The 21,101-nt window shown below is 51.1% G+C and overlaps 1 protein-coding gene across 5 annotated transcripts; it reads left to right on the top strand.

The window, feature by feature from the left end:
- Window positions 1–991: 991 nt before the first annotated feature.
- On the top strand, window positions 992–19,133 carry HP1BP3 (heterochromatin protein 1 binding protein 3). 5 transcript variants are annotated; one of them, XM_081017424.1, is made up of 14 exons: window positions 1,020–1,148; window positions 3,639–3,875; window positions 7,698–7,875; window positions 8,365–8,467; window positions 9,645–9,798; window positions 10,142–10,301; window positions 11,119–11,262; window positions 11,835–11,915; window positions 12,446–12,603; window positions 14,673–14,763; window positions 14,909–15,068; window positions 16,956–17,067; window positions 17,643–17,768; window positions 17,906–19,133. In XM_081017424.1, exons 3-14 carry the CDS (start codon window positions 7,789–7,791, stop codon window positions 18,207–18,209), a joined length of 1,680 nt encoding a protein of 559 aa, XP_080873550.1. In that variant the 5' UTR covers window positions 1,020–1,148; window positions 3,639–3,875; window positions 7,698–7,788; the 3' UTR covers window positions 18,210–19,133. The 5 variants fall into 5 exon arrangements, with proteins under 5 accessions (XP_080873553.1, XP_080873549.1, XP_080873550.1 ...); XM_081017426.1 differs by having other exon boundaries at window positions 3,639–3,889; XM_081017425.1 differs by having other exon boundaries at window positions 1,023–1,148; window positions 3,636–3,875.
- The last annotated feature ends 1,968 nt before the right edge of the window (window positions 19,134–21,101 follow it).

The following is a 21,101-nucleotide window of genomic DNA, read 5'->3' as shown; positions in this document are numbered from 1 at the left end:
CAGTGGCCTACTTTGCAGGGCTGTTGTTACAGGGGGGTGAATATGAGTTGGTAATGAATGGGCTTGCTTTTTACTTACAACTAAGGAACCACAAGCACTGGGAACTACCGTTGAGCCTGTTCTATAAAATCCTTGGATTTTTTTCCCATTCCATGTGGCAGGTGTCTCTCTGGAACTTCTATAAGGAGCTTGTCTTCAGCCACAGAACCATTTCTTTCTCCCTGTTTCGCTACAACAGGTCTTATCTCTTTTTAAGTGTTAAGCAAAGATGAGCCTGTCCCCCTTATTGGCTCTCAGTCTTTACAGTAGCCATGTCCATATAAATGAGAGCGCCTGCTTTCGATGGGCTCCTGGTTATCTCCTGGGCATGTGCAGAGAGCAACCAGATTCCACTTGCCTTTGCCTTCCTCTCTGGCGCGAGTCCTTCTATGCATAAGCCATCTCATTGTTCTTGAGGATTAAAAAATGTACAGTATTCCATATACTCCTTCCCACCCGCTTTTTTAAACCAGGTGAGATTCTGAGCATGTCAAGATTGCTGCCCCTCACGAAGGAATCCCTGGTTGCCGGGGATTCCTTCCCCTTGGAACAGCGAGCGCTGGAGGTAAGTGAGAGTCACCGTCTCCTGAGCATGTACAAAATTCCCGTGTGAACGAGGCTTTCTCAGGAGTGGGCGTGGCTGGCCGCGAGACAGAGCGCAGTCGCCTGATTGGGGGGGGGGGGAATCACACTTTCCCGCCAAAAGAAGCTCGCTTCCGCCCCTTCCCCCTCCTCCCAGCCTCAAAAGCGCGCATGCGCCCTTCCCCCTCGTTCAAAGCCGGGCTGCGTTTTTGTTTATTCGGAAAGGAAAGGGAGGGGGAAAGAAAACACAAACGGGAGTGGCGGCGCAGCGCACGCGCGTCTCGGAGGAGGCGGTTGGCCGCCGCCGCGCGTTCGAAAGGCGCTCGCCGCCGGCTATTGGTTGCTCCGGCCCGGTAAGCCCCGCCTCTTCCTGCCCACCGCCGAACCCCCAGCGTCCCCTCCGGTTCCGCCGCTGTCGTCGCCGCCGCTTCTTGATACCGTCGCTGAAGGGGCCGCCGCCGCCGCTTTGTGCCTCGCTCGCCGAAAGAGAGAGGGGTGTGAGGGGAGAGGAGGAGGCCCTGAAGCCGGTGAGTGGGGGGCGGGAGAGGGGGGCGGGGTCAAAGGTCACGCGTTGGGCCCGCGCTCCTATTTGCATAACGCTTTTTTTGTATCCGTGTGACGCTTTGGGCCTCGGGAGGCCTGCGCTGGTCTCGGTGCCGCGCGCCGGGCAGGGGGGCGGGGCGGCCCCGGTTCCCTGGAAGGCTCCTTCCGTGGGGCCTGGATGGCGGTGGCCGCGGCTGCTGTGCCAGCCCCTCTGGCCCGGAGGGGAGGAGCTCGGGGCTCATGGCACACCTTGGCAGCGGCCCCCGGACTGGACCTACGAAGCAGCCCCTGCGCCTCCTCCTCCTCTTCGCTGCTGCTGCGCAGAGAGAAACGAGAGGCAGAAAGCAACACGCACCGACCCGCAGAGGTCCGTTTCCATGGCTGGCTAACTGACAGGCTGGCCGGCTGGCGCAGAAGACGGACTCGTCCAGCCTCTCCTCCTAGCTTACCTGCCTTAGGTGGCAGCTGATGCACGTTCCCCACGCCCAAAGTTTGCTTGCTCACACGGAGCTACAATAATCCCCAGCATCCTTAGCAAACGGCAGCTCCCAGGAGCCTTTGAGCAGGGTGAGCTTTTCGATGTGCGCGCTGCGTATGCAGCCTCGCCAGTGCTTATATCGATCGCACTTTACAAAAATGAGCTGGGTCCCCCTAGTTTGAAATGCTTGTCATTCCAAGGGAGCCAACAGCAGTGCCTTTTCAGGCTGCTGGGAGGAAAGGAGGGGGAGCCCCAGCAGTAGGCGGTGCCAGAGCCAATGACAGAGGTAACTAAATTCTAGTTTTGTACCCATTCATCCCCCTGTTGAGTTCCACAAGGGCAACACTGAGACGATGAGGAGGAGGGAAAACTGATAGGCACAGCCATTCCACGGAGCTGGATGTAAGTAAGGGGGAAGGAGGGGACTGGCAGAGGACAGTGCTCCTTTTCCTCTAGTGGCCTAGCCTCCACTGGCAGCCAGTGTGGTGCCCTGGACTACAACTCCCAGCATTGACCCTGACCGTTGGCCATGCTATCTCATGGGAATTGGGGACCCCAGTGAGATCTGGAGGGCACCACATTGGCAACTTCTGTATGAATGTAATCTATTATTAAATCCAGGGGGAACCTGGTGTTCTCCAAAGCTTTTTGACTACAACTTCCATCAGCCCCAGCCAGGATATTTGTACGCTGCTGGGCATCTGAGGAAGGCATAATGCTGAACAGGAGAGACACAAGGAAAAGGGGAGGCAGCAATAAATAGAGGAAGGGCAGCTGTGCTCTGTTTGGTCCAATAATGTGGTCCAAGTCAGGGGTTTCAGAGGTTGGTGGGCCCAGGATCCCTGATCATTGCTGATAGGTGTTGGAGTCCAACAACATCTGAAGGGCCTCCACACAGCCCATTGCCCTGGTGTACTTTCAGGGAGGGGTGAGAGCTAAGGGTCATGCCAGGAGGTGGGTGTTGAGGAAGGCTTTGCAGGATGAAATAGAGCAGAGGTGATGGTGTTGGGTTGAAATAAACGACAGACGAGTGACAAATGTCATATGGGAGGCATCTCTCGAGCATGTCTCGGAGAGTCCCTTTTATTGAATATTACAGCATTGCCACATATGTGCTTGTTGCTGATTGGTTAACACAAATACAATGCAAGGGCATTAATCATCAATAGATTAAAGGTTGGGAAAGGGAACACATGGTTAGACAGGTATGAAAACCTCCTTATTAAACTATTACTAGTGATTGATATTGCATGACTTAATAAACTATTACTAGTGATTGATATTGCATGACTTAAAAGAACATAACAATCGCATTCCGTAGATGTGGTCAACCATGCGTTAAGAACAGGTCAGGGTACGATGTTTCATGAACTCAATGTGAACTGAACATTCTAGGGTGGATGAGGCACAGAAGCAGAACTTCACATCAGATGGTGTGCAGGTGTTTGGTAAGGTGCTCTGGGCATAAGGGGCAACAATGGAGGAATGATGGGAGTTACATAAAGGAGCAGTAGATCTGAGGGTGGTGAAGAGGAAACTACAAGGATGATGGGGAAGACACAGAAGAATCTTGAAAACTGTTATCAGGTGGAGGTAGCAACTCCAGAATCACATTCTAGGTGTGGTTCTGTAGCTCCTTCCTCCTCCAGCCTACCACCTCCTGCTTTTGGGGCTATATGGCTGAAGCAGGCAAGAGCTGCGTCTAACACACATACCCCCTGCCAAGTTTCCGGTAGAAAAGCTAAAATCTAGACTGCTGTGCTTGGATCTTCATTAGGGAAGTGTCGTAGCACAGTAGAAGAGCATCTGTTTTGAAAGCAGAATATCCACGTTCAGTCCCTGACAGCATCTTTAGTGACGCTGCCTGAATCCGGAGAGCCATTGCTGCCAGTCTGTGTAGACAACACTGAGCTAGATCTACCCAGAGGCCTGGCTCAATATATAATTATTGTGGCAATTCCATTGTGGTCTCTGATCTCTGTCTTGCCTATAGCAGAATCCACAAGCGATGATTCCTTAAGGTTCCAGTGCACAATTCTTTCATCTCGACCAGCCGCTTCATTTTGGATTCAGCAGGAAAGACGCACACAGAGGCATCCCTCCCCCACCCTGCAAGCAGTGTCAGAGATACCAGGAGGCCTGTCACAAGGAGGAAGAGGAGGAATGCTGTCCATGTGGACTATTTTAATCCAGCACAGAATTTCCAACTGAAGTTAGCTTGGGCCACAGGAAGGTGTGTTCCTGTAGGTGTGTTTCATCAGGAAAGTATAGAGTCGTGTTGATTTAGGCACTGACATTGTTCCTGGAAACGCTTTTAACCTCTTTTGAGAAGTGGCAGAGTGTAGCATCTCAGTGGCCGAACTGCCAACTTGGATGCCCCAGTGCAAATCCTGCCTCTGCTATGAGCTGGTTAGGTGGCCTTAAGGCAAGTCTCTCAGCCTTATTGCACCCCCTAATCTACAACGGGGGGGGGCACAGCTATAAGGGCTGCAACAGCAAATTGCCTTGTACAGCAGGTGATTTATAAGTGCAAAATAATGATTCCATCAGCTTTCCCCAACCTCTGGTGCCCTACAGGTGTTTTGATCTGCAGCTTCCATCGCCCCCCCCCCCGCCAGCACAGCTGTATGATGCTGGGGATGATGGGAGTTGTAGACCAATACATCTGGAGGACTGGGATACACGATCAGAGTATTGGGTAGGTGCTGAAAGTCTCCCGGAACAATTGTGGCTTTGCCACCTAGTTTTAGTTTGAAATGTTGGCGTCATAAATCCCCTATATGACTTGTGATGTAAAAGCTTCTAGTTAAATCTGGGCCTTTGGAGTCTTTTGTATGATTCTCGCTTTTGCCTAGAAAAATGTGTGTGGTTTGAAACGCACCTGCAGTGAGACCTTCCACACAGAGAAGGTGCTCGGTCGCACCCAGAGCTCTGTGAGACCTCTAGCACATACGGGGACAAACCGATCCTTTCCATGGCCTGAGGGTCTTGCTACCTGTGAGGTAGGTGAGGCTAAGAGAGAGTTAGGCAACTGTCCCTTGTTTGCCCAGGGAGCTTTGTGGCTGAGGGGAGATTTGCACCTGGACCTCCCTGATCCTAAACCAACACTCTGACCACCATACCACACTGTTGTTAGCATGTACTACAGCTTGACAAGATTAAAAAATGTAGAAGAAAATCCTTTCATGCTGTGCTTAGGGGGTCTGGTGCAACAGCACTTTTAATCTCCCAGGGGGAAACCCTGTTAGTAGCTTCCACGCTTTGAAACCAGCCTTGTGCAGAGACAGACAAAGTTTTTCAAGATTCAAACACGACGGCTCTCTGGAGGGGCAGCTCTCTTTTTTAAAAAAGTGCATTAGAGCACCAGCAAAATCAAAGCCTAAAGAGTTCCTTTGGTCCCACAGAAATGTATGAAACTTTCTCCTGAACATCATGCTCACTTTCGGTATTCTTTAGAAAAGTAAAATGGGTGAGGGGGGGGGCTTGCATTTGATTAAGCAAAGGTTTGAAATTTACAGGTTACATGCTTCGGAATCTCAGCCTGAAGAAGAGTGTTTTGTAGGCAAAGAAGGAGAGGGTGGCAGTTGCTAGCCTGGGTAGAGGGGTTACTACACTTGATACCAGGAACAACGCACACATGTTGGCTGTCTGAGGCTATCTGGGTTGTTTTTTAAAATAAAAAATAAGTTTTTTTCTAGGTCTTTTGGAGGAGGGGAAGAAGGTACGCTTTGCAAATCCATACACAGGACTGTGCCAGCCAAGGGGCCCTGTGCCCTACCATGCCTGAGCTCAAAGAGGCAGAGATGTCCCAATGTCACCCAGATCTCTCAGTCTCTCTCTCCAGTCTCTTCTGGCAGAAGTAAACATTCAGAAAGATTGCAGGGCATTGTTCCCTTTGGGAGATAAATCTAGGATGGTCTTCCTGCATTTGCCTTTCCCCCCTCTGCTCCTCTATTCCCAGTCGCTCCATCAAAGCTCCATTCCCCCCCTCTAGAGAGGACGTAAAACCTTTCTTGTTGGTGGGGCCTGAGGCCAGAAGGAATGTAGGGAATTTGCCCTGTGGTGGGCCTAGAACCTCCCCATGCTGTTTTTCATTTCCTGCATTTTAACCTGGTGGGGTTTTTTTTATGAAAGTTGCATGTCTTGCCCTCGTCCGACCCACATCCTTCCCACACCTCAAATAGGTTAGGGGGGAGGGGATAAGACTGATTTGTGCTCCAGGCAGTTTACCGTATTTTTTGCACCATAACACTCACTTTTTTCCTCCTAGAAAGTAAGGGGAAATGTCTGTGCGTGTTATGGAGGGAATGCCTACGGGTGGCGGGGGGGGATCTGCTGCAGTCGTGAGCAGAGGATCCATGGTTCCCTTCCTTCCCTCCTCCGTGGCTCACTTTGAAACAGCAAAGCGGGAGAAGAGCCGCTGAGTGGGGAGGAGAGAGGGACAGAGAGCCTGCTTGCTTTAAAGGGGCAAAGCGGGAGAGGAGAGCAAAGCGGTTGGCTCCTTTAAAGCAAGCAGGCTCTCTGTCCTTCTCTCCTCCCCACTCAGCTCGCTACATAGCAGCAAAGTTTTTCAGCTCGCTAAGCCGGGGATGAGCGGGGAGAAGGGAGAAAAGCAGAGCCTGCTTGCTTTAAAGGGGCAAAGCGGGAGAGGAGAGGAACCATCTCCCCTTATACCCCTCTTCTTCATTATTAGCAGCATCCTTCTCCACACACCCCACGCGTGTTCCTTCTCCCCTTAAACCCCTCTCCTGAATTATTAGCAGCATCCTTCACACACCCCACGCGTGTTCCTTCTCGCCTTAAATCCCTCTCCTGCATTATTAGCAGCATCCTTCTCCACACACCCCACGCGTGCTCCTTGTCCCTTGAGTGCTTTTCCTTCCCTCCCCACTTAAAACGTGGTTACAAAGCACAAATCCACATGGATCCTCAGGATTTTTGCACTGGGTCACCCCAAACTCACCATCAGATCACATAGCACGCACTGACTGTTGCCTGGGGCCGCAGTGGTGCAAAAACGTGGTTACAAAGCATGGATCCACATGGATCCTCAGGATTTTTGCATTGGGCTACTCCAAACTCCCCGTCAGATCACATGTCTGTGGCCACAGCATGAACCACAAAAATCATACATCCACTGTTTCATTTAGAATATTTTTTTTCTTGTTTTCCTCCTCTAAAAACCACGTGAGTGTTATGGTCGGGTGCGTGTTATAGAGCGAAAAATACGGTAATTATTTCCTCTCAGCCCCCCAAAAAAGTTGTAATTCTGAAAAATGAGGATTCCACCCACCCACTTTCAGCTCTATTACAGTGCAGTGGGGCTGAGAAGTTGTTTTCCCCTAAGTGCCACATTTCATCTGCTTCAAGAAACAGGATTGGGGGCTGAAACTCCAAATTCATTTCCCCCCTGCTGTCCCCACCATGGAGCTGTATGGGTCTGTTGCTGCAACTCCTTGTTGGTTAGAGGGGGGTGGCTGGTGGTATTGTTTTTAAAGGTAGCCCTGTGCTGCCTGGAGGTTTGTGACATTTAAAAATAAGCTGGTGAAGGTGAGGGCAGTGAGCTGCTTTGCGGTAAAAATGGGTGGAAGCTGGTTGGCTGGGCTCTTCAGGTCTCTGCTGACGAAAGCTGTGGGGTTGTCTTTAAGCGTTCCACATGTAGAATAAGATTTTGGGGCTGGAGGGGGACGTTTCCACCCACAACATGCCAGCTGGTTGCATTCTGCTTGGGTTGCCTACCCTGGGGCCTCCACTTCCATCCTTGGTCTGTTGGGTGCTGGGCAAGGAGCCTCAGAGGAGGAGGACATTCCCTCACCCCTCCCTCAATCTGTGCAAGGAAAACCCATTTCCCACCTGCAGGGTTTTCTGACGGGAGCTTCCAGCTTCTCCGTTGGACCACCATCAAAGTGGGCTTCCTGGCCTCCTCCTCTGCAACTGCTTAATTTGTTGTTTTCTTTTGCTTTGACTGCTCAGTAGCGCGATAGGGATGTAGATGAAGTTGCCTTTGTTTTTGTTTCGTTGTTAACCTTCACACCAAATCTTTTCTGCACTTCAGGTTGTCTGTGTTAGGAAGTCCTCTCCCCTTGAGGTTAAAACCTGGGGCTCCAAAGTGTTACCCTCACGTTGGGGTTATACATTAATTTAAAATGGCGACTGATCTGTCCGAAGCTGATCCCGCACACCGTAAGGCGCTTCCACTGTTAACGGGAGCCCCCCCGGACAAGTTGAGTGAGGTAGGGGCCGACCCTTCCCCACGCTCGCCCTTGGACTGGCCCCTGCGAGGGCTGCTCTACTCTTCCTTCCCCTGCTGCTTCTAGGAATCTTGGTTGGGGCTGCCTCCAACACCCCCCTTCCCTTTCCCCTGCCCTCCCCGCCCCACCCCATCCCAAAGCAATGATCCCTTCCCCTGCTTCCCCTGAGACCTCCCTTGCTGGGTCCCTTTGCTCTTCTCGTTCTGAACAGAAGCAATATACTGTATACGTATTAAAATGTATATACATCCTGTGATGCTCACAAGTTCTGATGGAAACAGGAAGTTGGAGCCAGCTGCCTCCTAAGGAGCCTGTGCGCAGTTGCCTCCGTCTTAGGTGGAATACATGGTGGGGTGATGGTGGCTTCCTTCTGGGTGTCCCTAGTTCCCTCTGGAGCCTTCCCCCTGCCCCAGCCCACTCCGCACCTCCTGGACTCTCCTCGTGACGCTCTTGCCACTGTTTCCCTTCCAGACGGCTGAAGACGCCACCATGCCCATCCGCCGGGCCGTGAATTCTTCTGCTCGGGAAACTCCTCCCAAAAGCAAACCTGCTGAAGGGGAGGAGGCCAAGCCAGGTAAAGACTCCCACTCCCACCTGTTGTCCTCCTTGGTCTGTGGTCAAGTGGTGGTGGCAGGGCTGATTCACATGCAGCCTTGTCCTTTCAGCCAGAGAACCATCACTGTTTTATAAGTTGACCCTTGGGGATCTACTGAAATTGTATGTGTATGTATGAGACACACAGAGAATCAGGTGGGAGTTTGGAAAGTTTGATGCATTATGTTATTTTTAATAGCATTTATTATTTCAGTTTGCATCCCACCCTTCCTAATAAGAAAAATAGGAACAATATTTTTTGTAAACTGGTTTGGGTTCCTTGTTTTTACAATCAAGAGGTGTATGAATTTTATTAAATTAAAGTGGTTCTTTTTTTCCTTTCCTTTTTTTGGTTTTTGTTTGGAGAAGTGTTCTAAAACAGAAAAATAGAGATACTAAGAGAGCAGAGTGGGGGGTGCTCATGTAATATCACTGTATACAAGTTGTACAAGTGACAATAAAGTATTTCAATTTCAATAAAAACAGTTTTGAAAAGTGTTCCCCCAACCAGTGAGTTCAGAGTTGCCTGAAACATTACCTTTCAGCCATCCAAGGCCAAGGGATGTTTTTAGATTTCCTCCTGGAAATCAGTAATGGCACAAACGGGCATACGTCACCAGGAAGAGCGTTCCACAAGGGGTGAGAACCGTCCCCAGCAACTGGGCTCACTGCCAACTGGGTATTCCCCCGTGGTCGTACCACCAAGAAGACCACCTTGTACAGGCAAAGCACGGGCTCAGCCCCTGGACTATAGCCTGTCCTCACCACCACACCCACCCTGCAGAGTATTGGGGATGGAAACTGAGCCCCAGTTGCCGATTGAGCCAGTGGCTGCCCTCCAACTCATCAGCTTATAAGTGAAGGAGGTTGAAAGGTACCAAAAAGGCAACTCCGTCACTACCTATAGTTCCCAATAGCCCACCAGTGGGCAACCCCCCCCCCGTCTGCCTCTGGCTACCAGCTGATTGCTTTTGCCATCCTGCCTGCTTGTGAGCAGTCACTTCAGTCAGGAGACATAGCAGAAGGAGCCAAGGTCGATCTGTCCCATTGTGGCATTCCTCAGGCAGGGCCTGTTGGCCCAACTGCAGTGGGTGTGGGTGCGTTTTGTCCTTTGCATGTAATTTGCACATGGCCCTCTTCTTCCTCTTCCCTCTCAGATCCTGATGTCAGCTCAGAGGAATCTGCTTCGACTGTAGAGGAGCAAGAGAATGAAACTCCACCAGCCGCACCCAATGAGGCAGAGCCACCCAAGGAGCCCGAAGTGGAGGAAAAGGAAGGAGAGGCAAAGCCTGCCGAGGAAGCCAAAAAGGAGTAAGGGGTGGGGGCAGTCCATACCCGGGGGCAAAGGCTATGCCAATGTCTCTGCCAAGCCTACCTGGAGATGCAGCCAGGGATTGACCTGGGGCCTTCTGCATACCAAGCAGGTGCTCAACCTCTGAGCTGCCATCCTTCCCTGACAATTTGGGGGATGCAGTCCTGGGCTAAGTGGAAGTGGCTTTGTATAAGGCCATGTCCAACATTCAGTTGCCCAGTTCTTCTGATTCCAGCTCTCTGCTTTTCTGTGAACTCAGAGCTCCCCTGAGCTGCAGAAAATGTATTTGGGCTTCTGGGATTCCTGCATAAGTTTTGAGTCTCTCCCTTTGTGTGTGTAAAGGGAGAAGGATCAAGTCAAAGAGGAGAAGAAGAAAGTCAAGAAGACCATCCCTGCCTGGGCCACCCTCTCTGCCAGCCAGCTAGCCAGAGCACAGAAGCAGACGCATATGGCAGCTTCTTCTCGCCCCAAGATGGATGCCATTTTGATTGAGGCAATCAAGGTGAGCACAAAGGGTGGGCTTCTTGTGGGTTTGCTGCTCTTCCTTTCTCTTTGTGCCTCTTCCCCGCCCCCAGGTATGTGGTGTTTTTTGTCACCTTTCACTCCCCAGGAATAGAGTGCCAGTTGCACCGCTGGTTTAAACATATTTGCTGTTTCTGTGTTTTTACTGCATAGGTCGCCTTGAAACGGATTGTTTAGAAGGCGATTAATAAATCATTGATAATAATTGCTCTCTCCGTCAGCACCAGTGCAAACGCCCCTGCCTCCCAGCTCAAAGGGCACAGCTCTGCTGTGGTCAGCGTTCAACCTTTGGGCCAGGAGACGCCCTTGACACCTGCCAGTTGGACCTCCCAGTTTCCTATAGGAAGTCCTCCAGGCTTAAAATATCTTTATAGAGGGCTTTGTTTGGGATGCTGTCAGAAATCTGCCACCATCACATTTCATGTGGAGGTGGGGGGAATGCACACACGCACACACTTTAGGAAGGCAGCGTATGGCTATGAGAGCACCCTGATTTGAGTGAGAAAGGGAGAATGGCTCAAGTCATGAGCAGCCTGGGCTTTGCTAGTTGTCCTGGGAGAATCCTGCGAGTGAAAAGCCCCTGCTAGTCCATCTGGTAACCCTGAGCTAGATGGTATTGACCCCCTAGTCGCTCCAGGTAAGGTTATGAAGCACCCCGTCTTGAAACTGTGCAAGAAAGATACAGCCAGATCAGGCCATCTTCCTGTTCTCACTATACCCAGCAGACACCTCGGTGTGATTTTCCCCAGCAACTGGCATAGGGTAAGCCTAGTCACAGGTGCCTCTTCTCCTTCCAGGCATGCTATCAGAAAGGCGGGGCATCAGTTGTGGCCATCCGGAAGTACATCATCCATAAGTACCCTTCACTGGAGCTGGAGAGGAGGGGCTACCTCCTCAAGCAGGCCCTCAAGAGGGAGCTAGAGCGAGGGGTCATTCGGCAGGTGAGTTGGGTGTGGGTCAAGGGTTCTTTTGCTTGCTTATTTCTCTCTAGCCTGCCCAGCATTAGGAGAGCTTGCAGATTGGGTGTGTTAAGACTGAAACAATCACTTACATTTTCCAGAGTTCAAAGGCTTTATTCATGCAGAAGCAGCTTTGTCTTGGCAAAAACTATTTATTTACAGGATGAGCAGAGCTAAAGAGAGAGAAATGGGAGACACCTTGTCAGAACAAGTTGGGAGAGAGAAACAAAATGGCTGAGCTTTTAGGGGCACAGTTAACTTAGGCAAAGAGACTACAAAAATGTTGGATAGATTACTAGAGAAACAGTGCCCTGATGTGGTTTAAAGTAGCATCTTAGAAGCTAAGAGAAGGAAATGCATTTGTTTTGTCCAACACTCGGTCCCAAGGAGAATTCAGGGGCAGGGAACAAAGGTGTTAAATGTACCACTAAAACCAATTTACAGTAGGCCTGAGGAAAGCATCTGCCAGCATGGCATAGGGAAGCTTTCCCAGCCTTTCCTCCTAAGGAAAGTTTGCCTGGTGCCTGAACTGGACCCCTCTTTCTCCATGCCAGGTGAAAGGAAAAGGAGCCTCTGGGAGCTTTGTGGTGGCCCCGAACTCAGGGAAAACGGCCCCCAAATCCAGGGACCGGAAGGTAATGCTGAGGGGCCTGGGGGAGGTTTAGGAGTTGAGGTAGCAAAACTCGTAATTAGTGTGCACAGTTGAAATCCTCCATACTTTGAAGGAACTAACAAGGGGTCTTGTCTGAATCAGGTCTTGTATCCCTTCAAGAGCTCTGAAGAAGGCACACGTTCCACAGTGGTGGAAGCACTTGAAGAACTAGTGGCAGACCCTTTTCCATGTCTGTTGATGGCAAAGGATTACAGTAAACATACATAATCTTTGAGATAAAAGCCACATTTGCCACATACATTTAAAGCACATGACTTTCCGCCAATGAATTATGGGAACTGTAGTTTAAGGGTTGTGGGAAATGTAGCTGTGTGGGGGTAAACTACAGTTGCTGGGATTCTTTGCTGGGGAGTGGGATGTGCTTTAAGCATGTGATGTGGGCGTGGTGATTAGCACAGACAATTGCTTTGTAAACAACATGTAGAAAACGGGGCTAGGAATGCATTAGAAGAAATGAATACTTGCTTTGCTTCCGACCTCTCTCCTCCACAGCGGAGCTCTTCTTCGGCGTCCGGCCCAGAGCAGCAGGTGAAGCTGGAAGACATCCTCCCGCTGGCCTTTACACGCCTCTGCGAGCCGAAGGAGGCATCCTACAGCTTGATCAAGAAATATGTCTCCCAGTATTACCCGAAGCTGAAGGTGGACATCAGGTAGGGCTGGAAGGGGGAGGGCAGGAAGGAGGCACTGGCTGGCCAACCAGCCGGGACTTCTTGCTTTAGGCTCTGCCCTCTGTGACAGCAGGTGGCTGGGCACGACTCTTCAACAACTTCCGACTTGGCATTGGCAGCAAAGGATTATTCCCTGTTGGGAACACGGGTGGTACCATGTTCACAGAAGTGGACCCATTTCAGTGAGAGGAACTGAGCCATGTCCATCAGTTGCATCTACTCAAGTAGGACTAACTTTGGGTACGAACTGATGTTCTCACCTGAGACATGTACCTGTGGGGTGTTCAGAGTGTCCCGCCATTGTAGCCAGAGCAGAGGAAATGGCTTTCTTTACAGCTCAGTGGTGACTGAACCTGGGGCTCCCTGCACGAAAGGCAGGTGCTCCACCCCTGAGCTGTAAAGAAAGCTCAATTCTGAGCTCAGTGGGCAAACAGCCAGGCATGGTAGAAGGCAGCTTTCGCTCCTGCTCAAAATTAGTTTCGCCCCGAGGGGACCACTAGGGGGCGCATCGGAAGATGGCTGACAATAACATCTCTCCGACCCACACGAGGTGATTTGGAGGCTATGATGGGAGTAATTAGCCTCCCTAACCCCCCCAGGACGGTGGGGGGGACTGCCCTTGCCTGCTGTGCCCTATACCACCCCCGAATTTGTGGGGATGGGGGCACTAGGCACAAAGCCCTCCTGTGGGATTCCGGCACTTCTGGACGCCGTCCCTGATTCGCGGCACTAGCTGCAAGAATTTCAAAAGAAAACAATTTGGATGAAGGAATGCACATATTTCAAGGAAGGAGGGGGAGTAAAGACTGCTATAGAAGAGATCTCTGATAAAACAAGACAAGAATAAAACATGAGAAGATACGCCAAGACACGGTATGGCAAATGACTGATGGGGGAGGGGGGAAAAAAAACTTTCCTTTCTTTTCTTATGTGATTAACAAGAATCCCCTCCCCTCACGAGTTATGAGTCAGAAATGTCGTTTTAAGGATTTAAGCTGTGGATTTAAGGCTGTGTGGAGATAAACTTTCGAACCAAAGCATGTTTTAAGAAGAGCGAGGAATGTATAAGAGCTTGGGAATGACGCAGTTAAAAATGCCGTCGCCATATTGGGAAGTTCTGTCGGAGGTCTTGAGTCTGGGAGAAGAAAGAGAGAAATAGAGCTGTTTATATATTGTGGGTGAAACTCCTCAGAGGGACTCAAGAGTGACAGGTTGGCGAGATGGAAAGAGCGATGTTATCTATGAAGGCGATGATATATGGAAACCATCTCGATTTGAGGAATGGAAGAACGGAAAATTCACACAGGATTATTATTATTATTATTGGTGTTTATCGGCTTAAGGAGACTATCAGAAGAGATCATAAAGAAAAAAGAGAAAATATATAAACAAGATGTGATGTGGAAACAGCAAGATATGATTGGATAGAATTATGAACTTTGTTTGGACTGATTTGGACATTAACGCAGTAGCAAGAAGATGATCAGAATCCCCCTTCAGATCTTGAAATATGGGTCCCCCCAACAAAATTTAAAATTTGGCTTTGTAATTCGGAACTTATGTGATGTGATTTAATTTGATTTGATTGGCCGGTTAATAAAAATTATTTTAAAAAAACAAAATTAGTTTCGCCCCACTGCTCCTGTGATCCTCCTCCCCACAAAAAAGGAATCCTTAAACTCTTCTAGGTTTATTCCAAATGTTTTGAAGTATACTTGGATTTTTAAAACGGGGGGGGGGGGTGTAGCTACTTGGCTGGTAGTCTGTGCGAGGGTTTTGTGCTCCAGTTCACAGCCTGTGGACAGAACAAGCCATTCTGCATCCCGTGAGGGAGCAGAATCTCCTCCACTTCAAGGAAGGGCCACCCAGGAGGGCTTTGTGTCAGCCTCGGGCCCAGGAAAGAAGCATCACTCTTCCTCCTGGGAGGCTGTTTCAGCCATCCTCCCTCTTTTCAGCAGGCTCTCCCTGCTGCTGGGAGATAGGGACTGTGTGGTCTTTGCCGCTCTCTCTGCCAATCATGGCCTTAAAGCTCCTTTTCTTCCCTCCCACAGACCCCAGTTGCTGAAGAATGCTCTGCAGAGAGCAGTGGAGAAGGGCCAGTTGGAGCAGATCACAGGCAAAGGAGCTTCTGGAACTTTCCAGGTGTGGGGGGGGGGGGGAGAGCAGCCCAGCTCCCTTTAACTTGACTCCCTCTGGCTCCCCTCCTCCATTGGCCTGCCAAGAGCAAGCAGCTTGGGGGGTGCGTCTGGTTTGGGCTGGGGTTTACCATAACGACTGTCTGTTTCAGCTGAAGAAATCTGGGGAGAAGCCCCTTCTGGGTGGGAGCCTGATGGAAGATGCCATCCTCTCCGCCATTGCGGCCATGAATGAGCCCAAGACCTGCTCCACCACTGCTCTGAAGAAATATGTTCTGGAGAATCACCCCGGGTCAAACTCCAGCTTCCAAGGTAAGGAGGCACAGAGGGGGGGAAGAAGAAGAGTTTGGATTTGATATCCCGCTTTATCACTACCCGAAGGAGTCTCAAAGCGGCTAACAGTCTCCTTTCCCTTCCTCCCCCACAACAAACACTCTGTGAGGTGAGTGGGGCTGAGAGACTTCAGAGAAGTGTGACTGGCCCAAGGTCACCCAGCAGCTGCAGGTGGAGGAGCAGGGACGCGAACCCGGTTCACCAGATTACGAGTCCACCGCTCTTAACCACTACACCACACTGGGGGAGAGAGCTAGTTCCACAGACGCAAGCAGGCAAAGTCATAGAAGTGTAACATTGTAGAGTTGGAAGGGACCCCCCAAGGATAATCTGCTCCAGCCCCCTGCAATGCAAGAATCGCAGCTAAAGAATCCCCCTGTCATCTGGGAGGCCCCCTCACTGGCCAAAGTGAATACCAGCAGGGCCCAGCCGTGGGGTATGGCAGGGGTGGGAAGGAGACTGACACATTTCATTGGTTTGTGCACAGGCTACAAGCCTCTAACTTTGGGGCTAATGCATAGATCGCAGACTCGTAGAGTTGGAAGGCACCCTGAGGGTTATCTAGTCCAAACCCCTCCAGTGTATTTCCTCTTATCTCTCTGGGGCGCCCAGATCTATAGAAATAGGAAAAGATGAGTGTGGCAACCAGCCATCGCCACCTGTTGTCAGGTGTAGGGAAGGTTGGTGGTGCTTGGATTACTGAGGGCCCCTGGTTTCTGGAGATTTACATCTCCAGAGAAGAGCCTTGGAGGTTAAGTGGGTTTAGGGTGAGGGCTTCAAAGAGCAACCAGGACAGGGGTTACGTTGCAGGAGCAGAGCCTAGGCAAATGAAATGCCTGCACGATCCTCCCTCACTCCCTTCTTCCATTGATTGTCTTTACAGCCCAGGTTCCCCCTCTCAGATCTTGGGTTTTAAAATAGCCCAGTGTTGAGGTTTGCAGGAGATCTGCTGGGAGAAAGCGTGTGCAGGCTGTGTGTGTGTGTGTGCGCGCGTGCATATTTTTGTTCCAGGAGAGCGCCTGCTCTTGAAAAGACACTGAGCCTTGGCAAGGGCACAGGGCTTAATGGAAGCCGCCACCCCCCAGTTCTCCACATGGGCTCCCTTCTAGCTGCCCTTTCAAGGCAGCCTGTTCTGTCCGCCACAAGGAGAAGTCCGTGGGCTGCTGCTCATATCTCACAGTCTGTGCCTGGATTATTTCCTCCTTCAACACAAAGCCAGAGTGCTTTTTCCGCCCTGCCTCAGGCATCTTGGGGGCAGGGGCAGTGGTTGAAGCAAAAGCCCCTCCACTTGGCTCAGAATACTCATTGCAAATATAGGGGAGCAGACAGAGAGACAGACAGACAGACAAAGGCTTTGGGGCCCAATTTTGACCTATGTTTTGAAAGGGCTTAGAGAGAGGCAGTTTGGAATCTGATTTTTGTTCCTTTGGGATTTTTGTTCCCTTTGGAGAAGGTGCTGGGTGCAAGTTCATGCCAAAGTTCACCTTAAAAAAAAAGTAGGGATGAGCAGGGGTGGAGTGGGGAGGCATTTAGCATAAACTGTTGCTAGGTAGATGAAGGCAAGCTTTCCAGTTGCTCTGGCAGCCATGCCGCGGGGGTGGGGGTGGGGCAGTAGGAATCGGCTTCTTGGGAAGAGCAAAGGTTGGGATGCTCAGAGGTCCTGCCTTGGAGCTTTGGCCTGAACTCTCGAACCCCTCCCCAACCCGAGCACACAGGCAGCTCAAAATTGGCCTCTTTGTCAGAATCCCAAGTAACAGGGCTTGCAAAAAAGGCCATTCCGTGGCAGGGAAGGGATTTGTTGGGGGTGTGCTAAGCTCAAGCGGCTGGTGCCCCTCCTGATGGTGCCATCCCCCTCCCTCCCCACAGTCCACCTACTGAAGAGGACCCTGCAGAAGTGTGAGAAGTACGGCTGGATGGAGCAGATTTCCGGGAAGGGCTTCAGTGGCACCTTCCAGCTGTGTTTCCCCTACTATCCCAGGTAACGGGGTTGGGGGGGCAACCTCTGCCTTAGGAGGAAGCACCTGAGATTCCAAGGTGCAATGTGGGACAGGGCAAGGTGAGCGGGAAAAGTTGAGGATATGCTTTAAATACTCGAGCCAAGCTTATTCTCACAAACACACCTGTCCTCCAGCTGACTCTCTAACGGAAGGAGTGGGAACCTTTTTGATTGGCGAGTCCAGATCGTTTCATCTCCCACCCCGCAGGCCCCCAACCGCCAATCATCTGATGTCAGGTGACTGATAGGTGGCGGCCCCCTGGTGAAGCAGCCATTAGTAGGATTGATTCCCACTTCTCCCTGGCTACCAGCTGACATCAGATGATTGACAGGTGGGCCTGTGACAGGTGGGCCTGGGGGAAGTGACTTTGCGGGCAAAACTGGACACCCCCCCCCCAAGTGGGCCAAAGTTCCCCCTCCCTGTTCTAAAGCCTTGGTTGGTTAAAGGTATGGGAGAGAGGAGGATCCGGCCCCTTTTGCTCCCATTGAGCTCCACTTTCCCACCTGGTGAGTTGATTATTTCCTCTTGGGGGTGTTCCTTCTTTTCCTCCCTACAGCCCCGGTGTCCTGTTTCCAGAGAAACAGAAAGAGGAAGAGTCAGAGGAGGATGAAGAGGAAGAGTCAGAGGAAGAGGAGGAGTCCGAGGAGGAGTCAGAGGAGGAAGAGCCCCCTCCAAGGAAAAGGTATCTGTTGGGGGGCGCTTTTGGGTCCAAGTAGTTTTAACAGTCATGGCAGCCCTCCTGGGCCACCTAGCCTGCTGTGAAGAGTCAGGGGCTGGGGGTGCAGGGCCCGTCCTGAGAGCTTTTCCTTTCCTTGGCAGGATGCAGAAGCGGCCCCCACCGAAGGCCCGGAATAGGGCCCCCCCACTGGCAAAGCGGCGGGAGGCCAAGCCCAAGCCCCGCAAAGCCCCCGTGGCCCGTCGTGGGAAGGCCAAAGCACCCCCTCCCAAGGTCAAGGCCCCCAAGGCCAAGAAAGCCAAGCCAGCTGCCCCACCCCGCCCGGCCCTCAAGACTCTCTCTGCCCCCAAGAAGCCCTCCTCAGCCGCCAGCGCAAGGAAGGACCTGAAGCCCTCGGCCAAGAAGAGCAAGACCACCATGCGCAAGTCCCTGAGAGCCAAAAAGTAACCCCTTCTCCCTCCGGAGTGGCAGGGCACCAGGGGGTGGGGATCTCACACGCTTGCTTGCGAAGTGCAAGGCCACCTTTGTCTCTTCCTCCTGATGCTTTCAAACATCTCTTTCTTCTCCCCCCACTTCCTTCAGCAGCGGTGAAAGCCAGCTAGTCAAAGTGGCACTTAATAATCCAAGCGTCTCCCCTTAGATCTAGGTCCTGCCCTCTTTGCCTTCTCGCCACCCACCCTCTTCCCCTCTCCCCCTCTCCCATCTACCTGACCCCTTCCCCTCCAGAACCTTTAATCAGTAACATAGAACTGTTCTTTTTGAAAATAAAAAATAAGGAGAAGGTTAATCTGTACAGGGTCACCTTGCCTTTGAATTTTGGGCTTTTGAAACAGGTTGCAGAAGAAGATTTTTATATTTTTAGAAAGTGGAAAGGATCCCCGGGAAGACTTTCTGAACAGGGCACTTCTTCCTCCTCCTCCCTCCTCCTCCCGCCTTTTGGGTGCCTTGCTTGGTTCTTGCAGGCCAGTGAACCCCCTGGGGTGAGCAAGTCTTCTCAGAAAAAGAGTTGGGTGCCAGATGGGGGGGGGCGGGGGGCTTCCCCACAGACGCCTTCTTCATTACCTTGTTGTGTTTTCTTGTGTGTTTTTTTTTCTAGCTTAGATGCTCCCCACCCCCAGTGTTTCAATGTCGCCTGAAAACCAAGCTTACATAAAGTTCTTTTTGAATCCAGCTTTTGAAACTTGTTCTGTAAAGAAAGAGCGGGGGGGGGGGGAACGAACACCAGGTTTCGTCATTTGTTCCCCCTCCCTTTTTTTTAAAGGAAAAAAAAAGAGAAAAGAAAATGACCGAGAACAATCTAAGTAGAGCAAATGAGTAGAGCCATTAAGCAAAGGAACATGCTGTTTGTTAAAATAAAAAGTAGACTCTTGACACCTGTCTGGGGTGTGGTCTTTTGCAGACACCCACAAAGTGTGGGGCTGGGGCCTGGGGGGTTGGAATGCGGGAGAGAGAAGCCTGCTCCCCAGAGCCATCCCAGCATAGCCCCAGCTCTGTCATGGGCCAAGAGGGTCCTGCTTGCAGCTCAGAAGTGCCCTGAAGCACCACCTCAACAGAGGGCTTGGGAATCTTTTGGCCACTGTTTCCCAAACTTGTTGATGATGCCCAGTTGGATTTAATTAAATTCTTCATTTCCACAAAACCCTAGGAACATAGGAAATTGCCTTGTGCTGAGTCAGACCCATCGGTCCATGTAGCTTAGCGTTGTTTTTGCTGACTGGCAGCAGTGACTCTCCAAGGTTGCAGGCAGGCGTCTCTGCCCAGCCATACCTGGGACCTTCTGCATGCAAAACACGTGCTCTGCATTGACCTAGGTCTTTTATCAGATGCCCACATATCTGGCCCAGTTCTTTCTGGGGGGAGATGGCCGGGGCGGGAGAGATGGCCATGTTGGTGGATTAGGCAGGCAGCTGCTGGAAGTGTTGAGGTTGCAGGGGGTTGGACTCGATGGCCCTTGTGGTCTCTTCCAACTCTATGATTCTATTCAGAGGACCACCTTCATTTCAAGAAAACGTCAGGATCTCACTTTTGTCTGCTACATTCCACCCTCGCTCTCCTGCTCCTCACTCCTTAATTCACAGAGGTTTAGAAGGTTCCTTTTATAAATAAGATGTATTTTGTGTACCCAGACTACAACACGTAAAACTGAGCCAGGCAGCAGCCTGGGCAGCGGGGATCCTGTGATCCATGGTCTAGGGTGAAAATGCAGGAGGTGTCTGCCATCTGGGCTCTCGCTTGGCATTAACACTTTGGGATGGTGCACAGATGTGCAGGAGCACACAGTAGAGACACACGCCCTGCTGTGGAGACCCATGTGCTTCTACAGGGCAGGGAGAAAAGACTTTAAATGGCACAGCATTGTTTTAGCAGCAGTGCTTGAGTCCAGATACAAGAGGTTTACCAAAACCACTCATGCAGCCATCCATGGTCTGCCAAAGGCTGAATGCCCCCTCAGAACAGCAGCCCGAAGCGACAGGGCAGTTCTGTGATCCAAATGCCTTTCCCCCAAAGTCTTCAGTTGGAAAATGTTACCTCCCCATCCTCCATTTAGATCCCATCCTGGAGCACTTCCTTCTCTCCTTGGCATTCACAGCCCAGTGCAAAGCTGGCTGCCTCCTTTGGGTGACTAGCAGTGTTGGCTTAAGAAAACTGGCAAAAGAGCTTGGGACAAAACCAAGTCTGACCTGTCCGTTGGAGATGGCCACTTTGCTGGATGTCACAGGCACAGTGTGTCTTCATCCCACCCCACTCATCTCTCAAGGACAAATGTTACACTTTTCAGGTGGGCCTCCCAAGATCTTTTGTCTTCCCCTTGTCATTCTGAACCTCTGGCCTTTCCGGGCACTACTTCAGATTAAGCACATCCCACAGACAAAGTCAGGTCATAAAAGTACCATCAGCAGGAAGGAGTCCAGCAACAGCACTGCCAGGGCTCACTAGAAGGAAAGGCTGCTGGAACAGGGGCAGGGCTCCTCAAGTTGGACTACAACTCCCATCATCATCGTTGGTCATGCTGCCTGGCGCTGATAGAAGTTCTATTCCCTCAACACCTGGAGGGCCAGAGGTCCCACATCCTTGCTATATAAGATCTGGAATATGCTGGCAAAGATCTTCCCAGGTGCATCTTGGTTTCTCCAGAGTCCTTGCTTTGCAGCTTCAAACCTAAGTCTGAGGTCTTGGGTTTCCAGCTGTTTTTGGACTACCAATTCCCATCATCCCTGACCGCTGTTCCTGCTAGCTAGGGATGATGGGAGTTGTAGTCCAGAAACAGCTGGAGTTTGGGAAACCTTGATCCAGTCCAATCTAGTTCTCACAGATGCCCTAAAGGGAATCTTGCAAGTA

This window comes from Podarcis pityusensis (assembly GCF_964106645.2).
Source record: "Podarcis pityusensis genome assembly, chromosome: 8".
In the NCBI taxonomy this organism is placed as follows: domain Eukaryota; kingdom Metazoa; phylum Chordata; class Lepidosauria; order Squamata; family Lacertidae; genus Podarcis; species Podarcis pityusensis.
This window is presented reverse-complemented; position numbering and strand designations above follow the sequence as displayed.

Bases quoted from the DNA above. Each gene is read 5' to 3' on its own strand.
- HP1BP3 (XM_081017423.1), top strand. From the start codon at position 7,789: ATGGCGACTGATCTGTCCGAAGCTGATCCCGCACACCGTAAGGCGCTT. The intron at 12,604-14,672 runs GTAGGGCTGGAA...TCCCTCCCACAG, and splicing joins AAGCTGAAGGTGGACATCAG to ACCCCAGTTGCTGAAGAATG. The intron at 15,069-16,955 runs GTAAGGAGGCAC...CCCTCCCCACAG, and splicing joins GTCAAACTCCAGCTTCCAAG to TCCACCTACTGAAGAGGACC.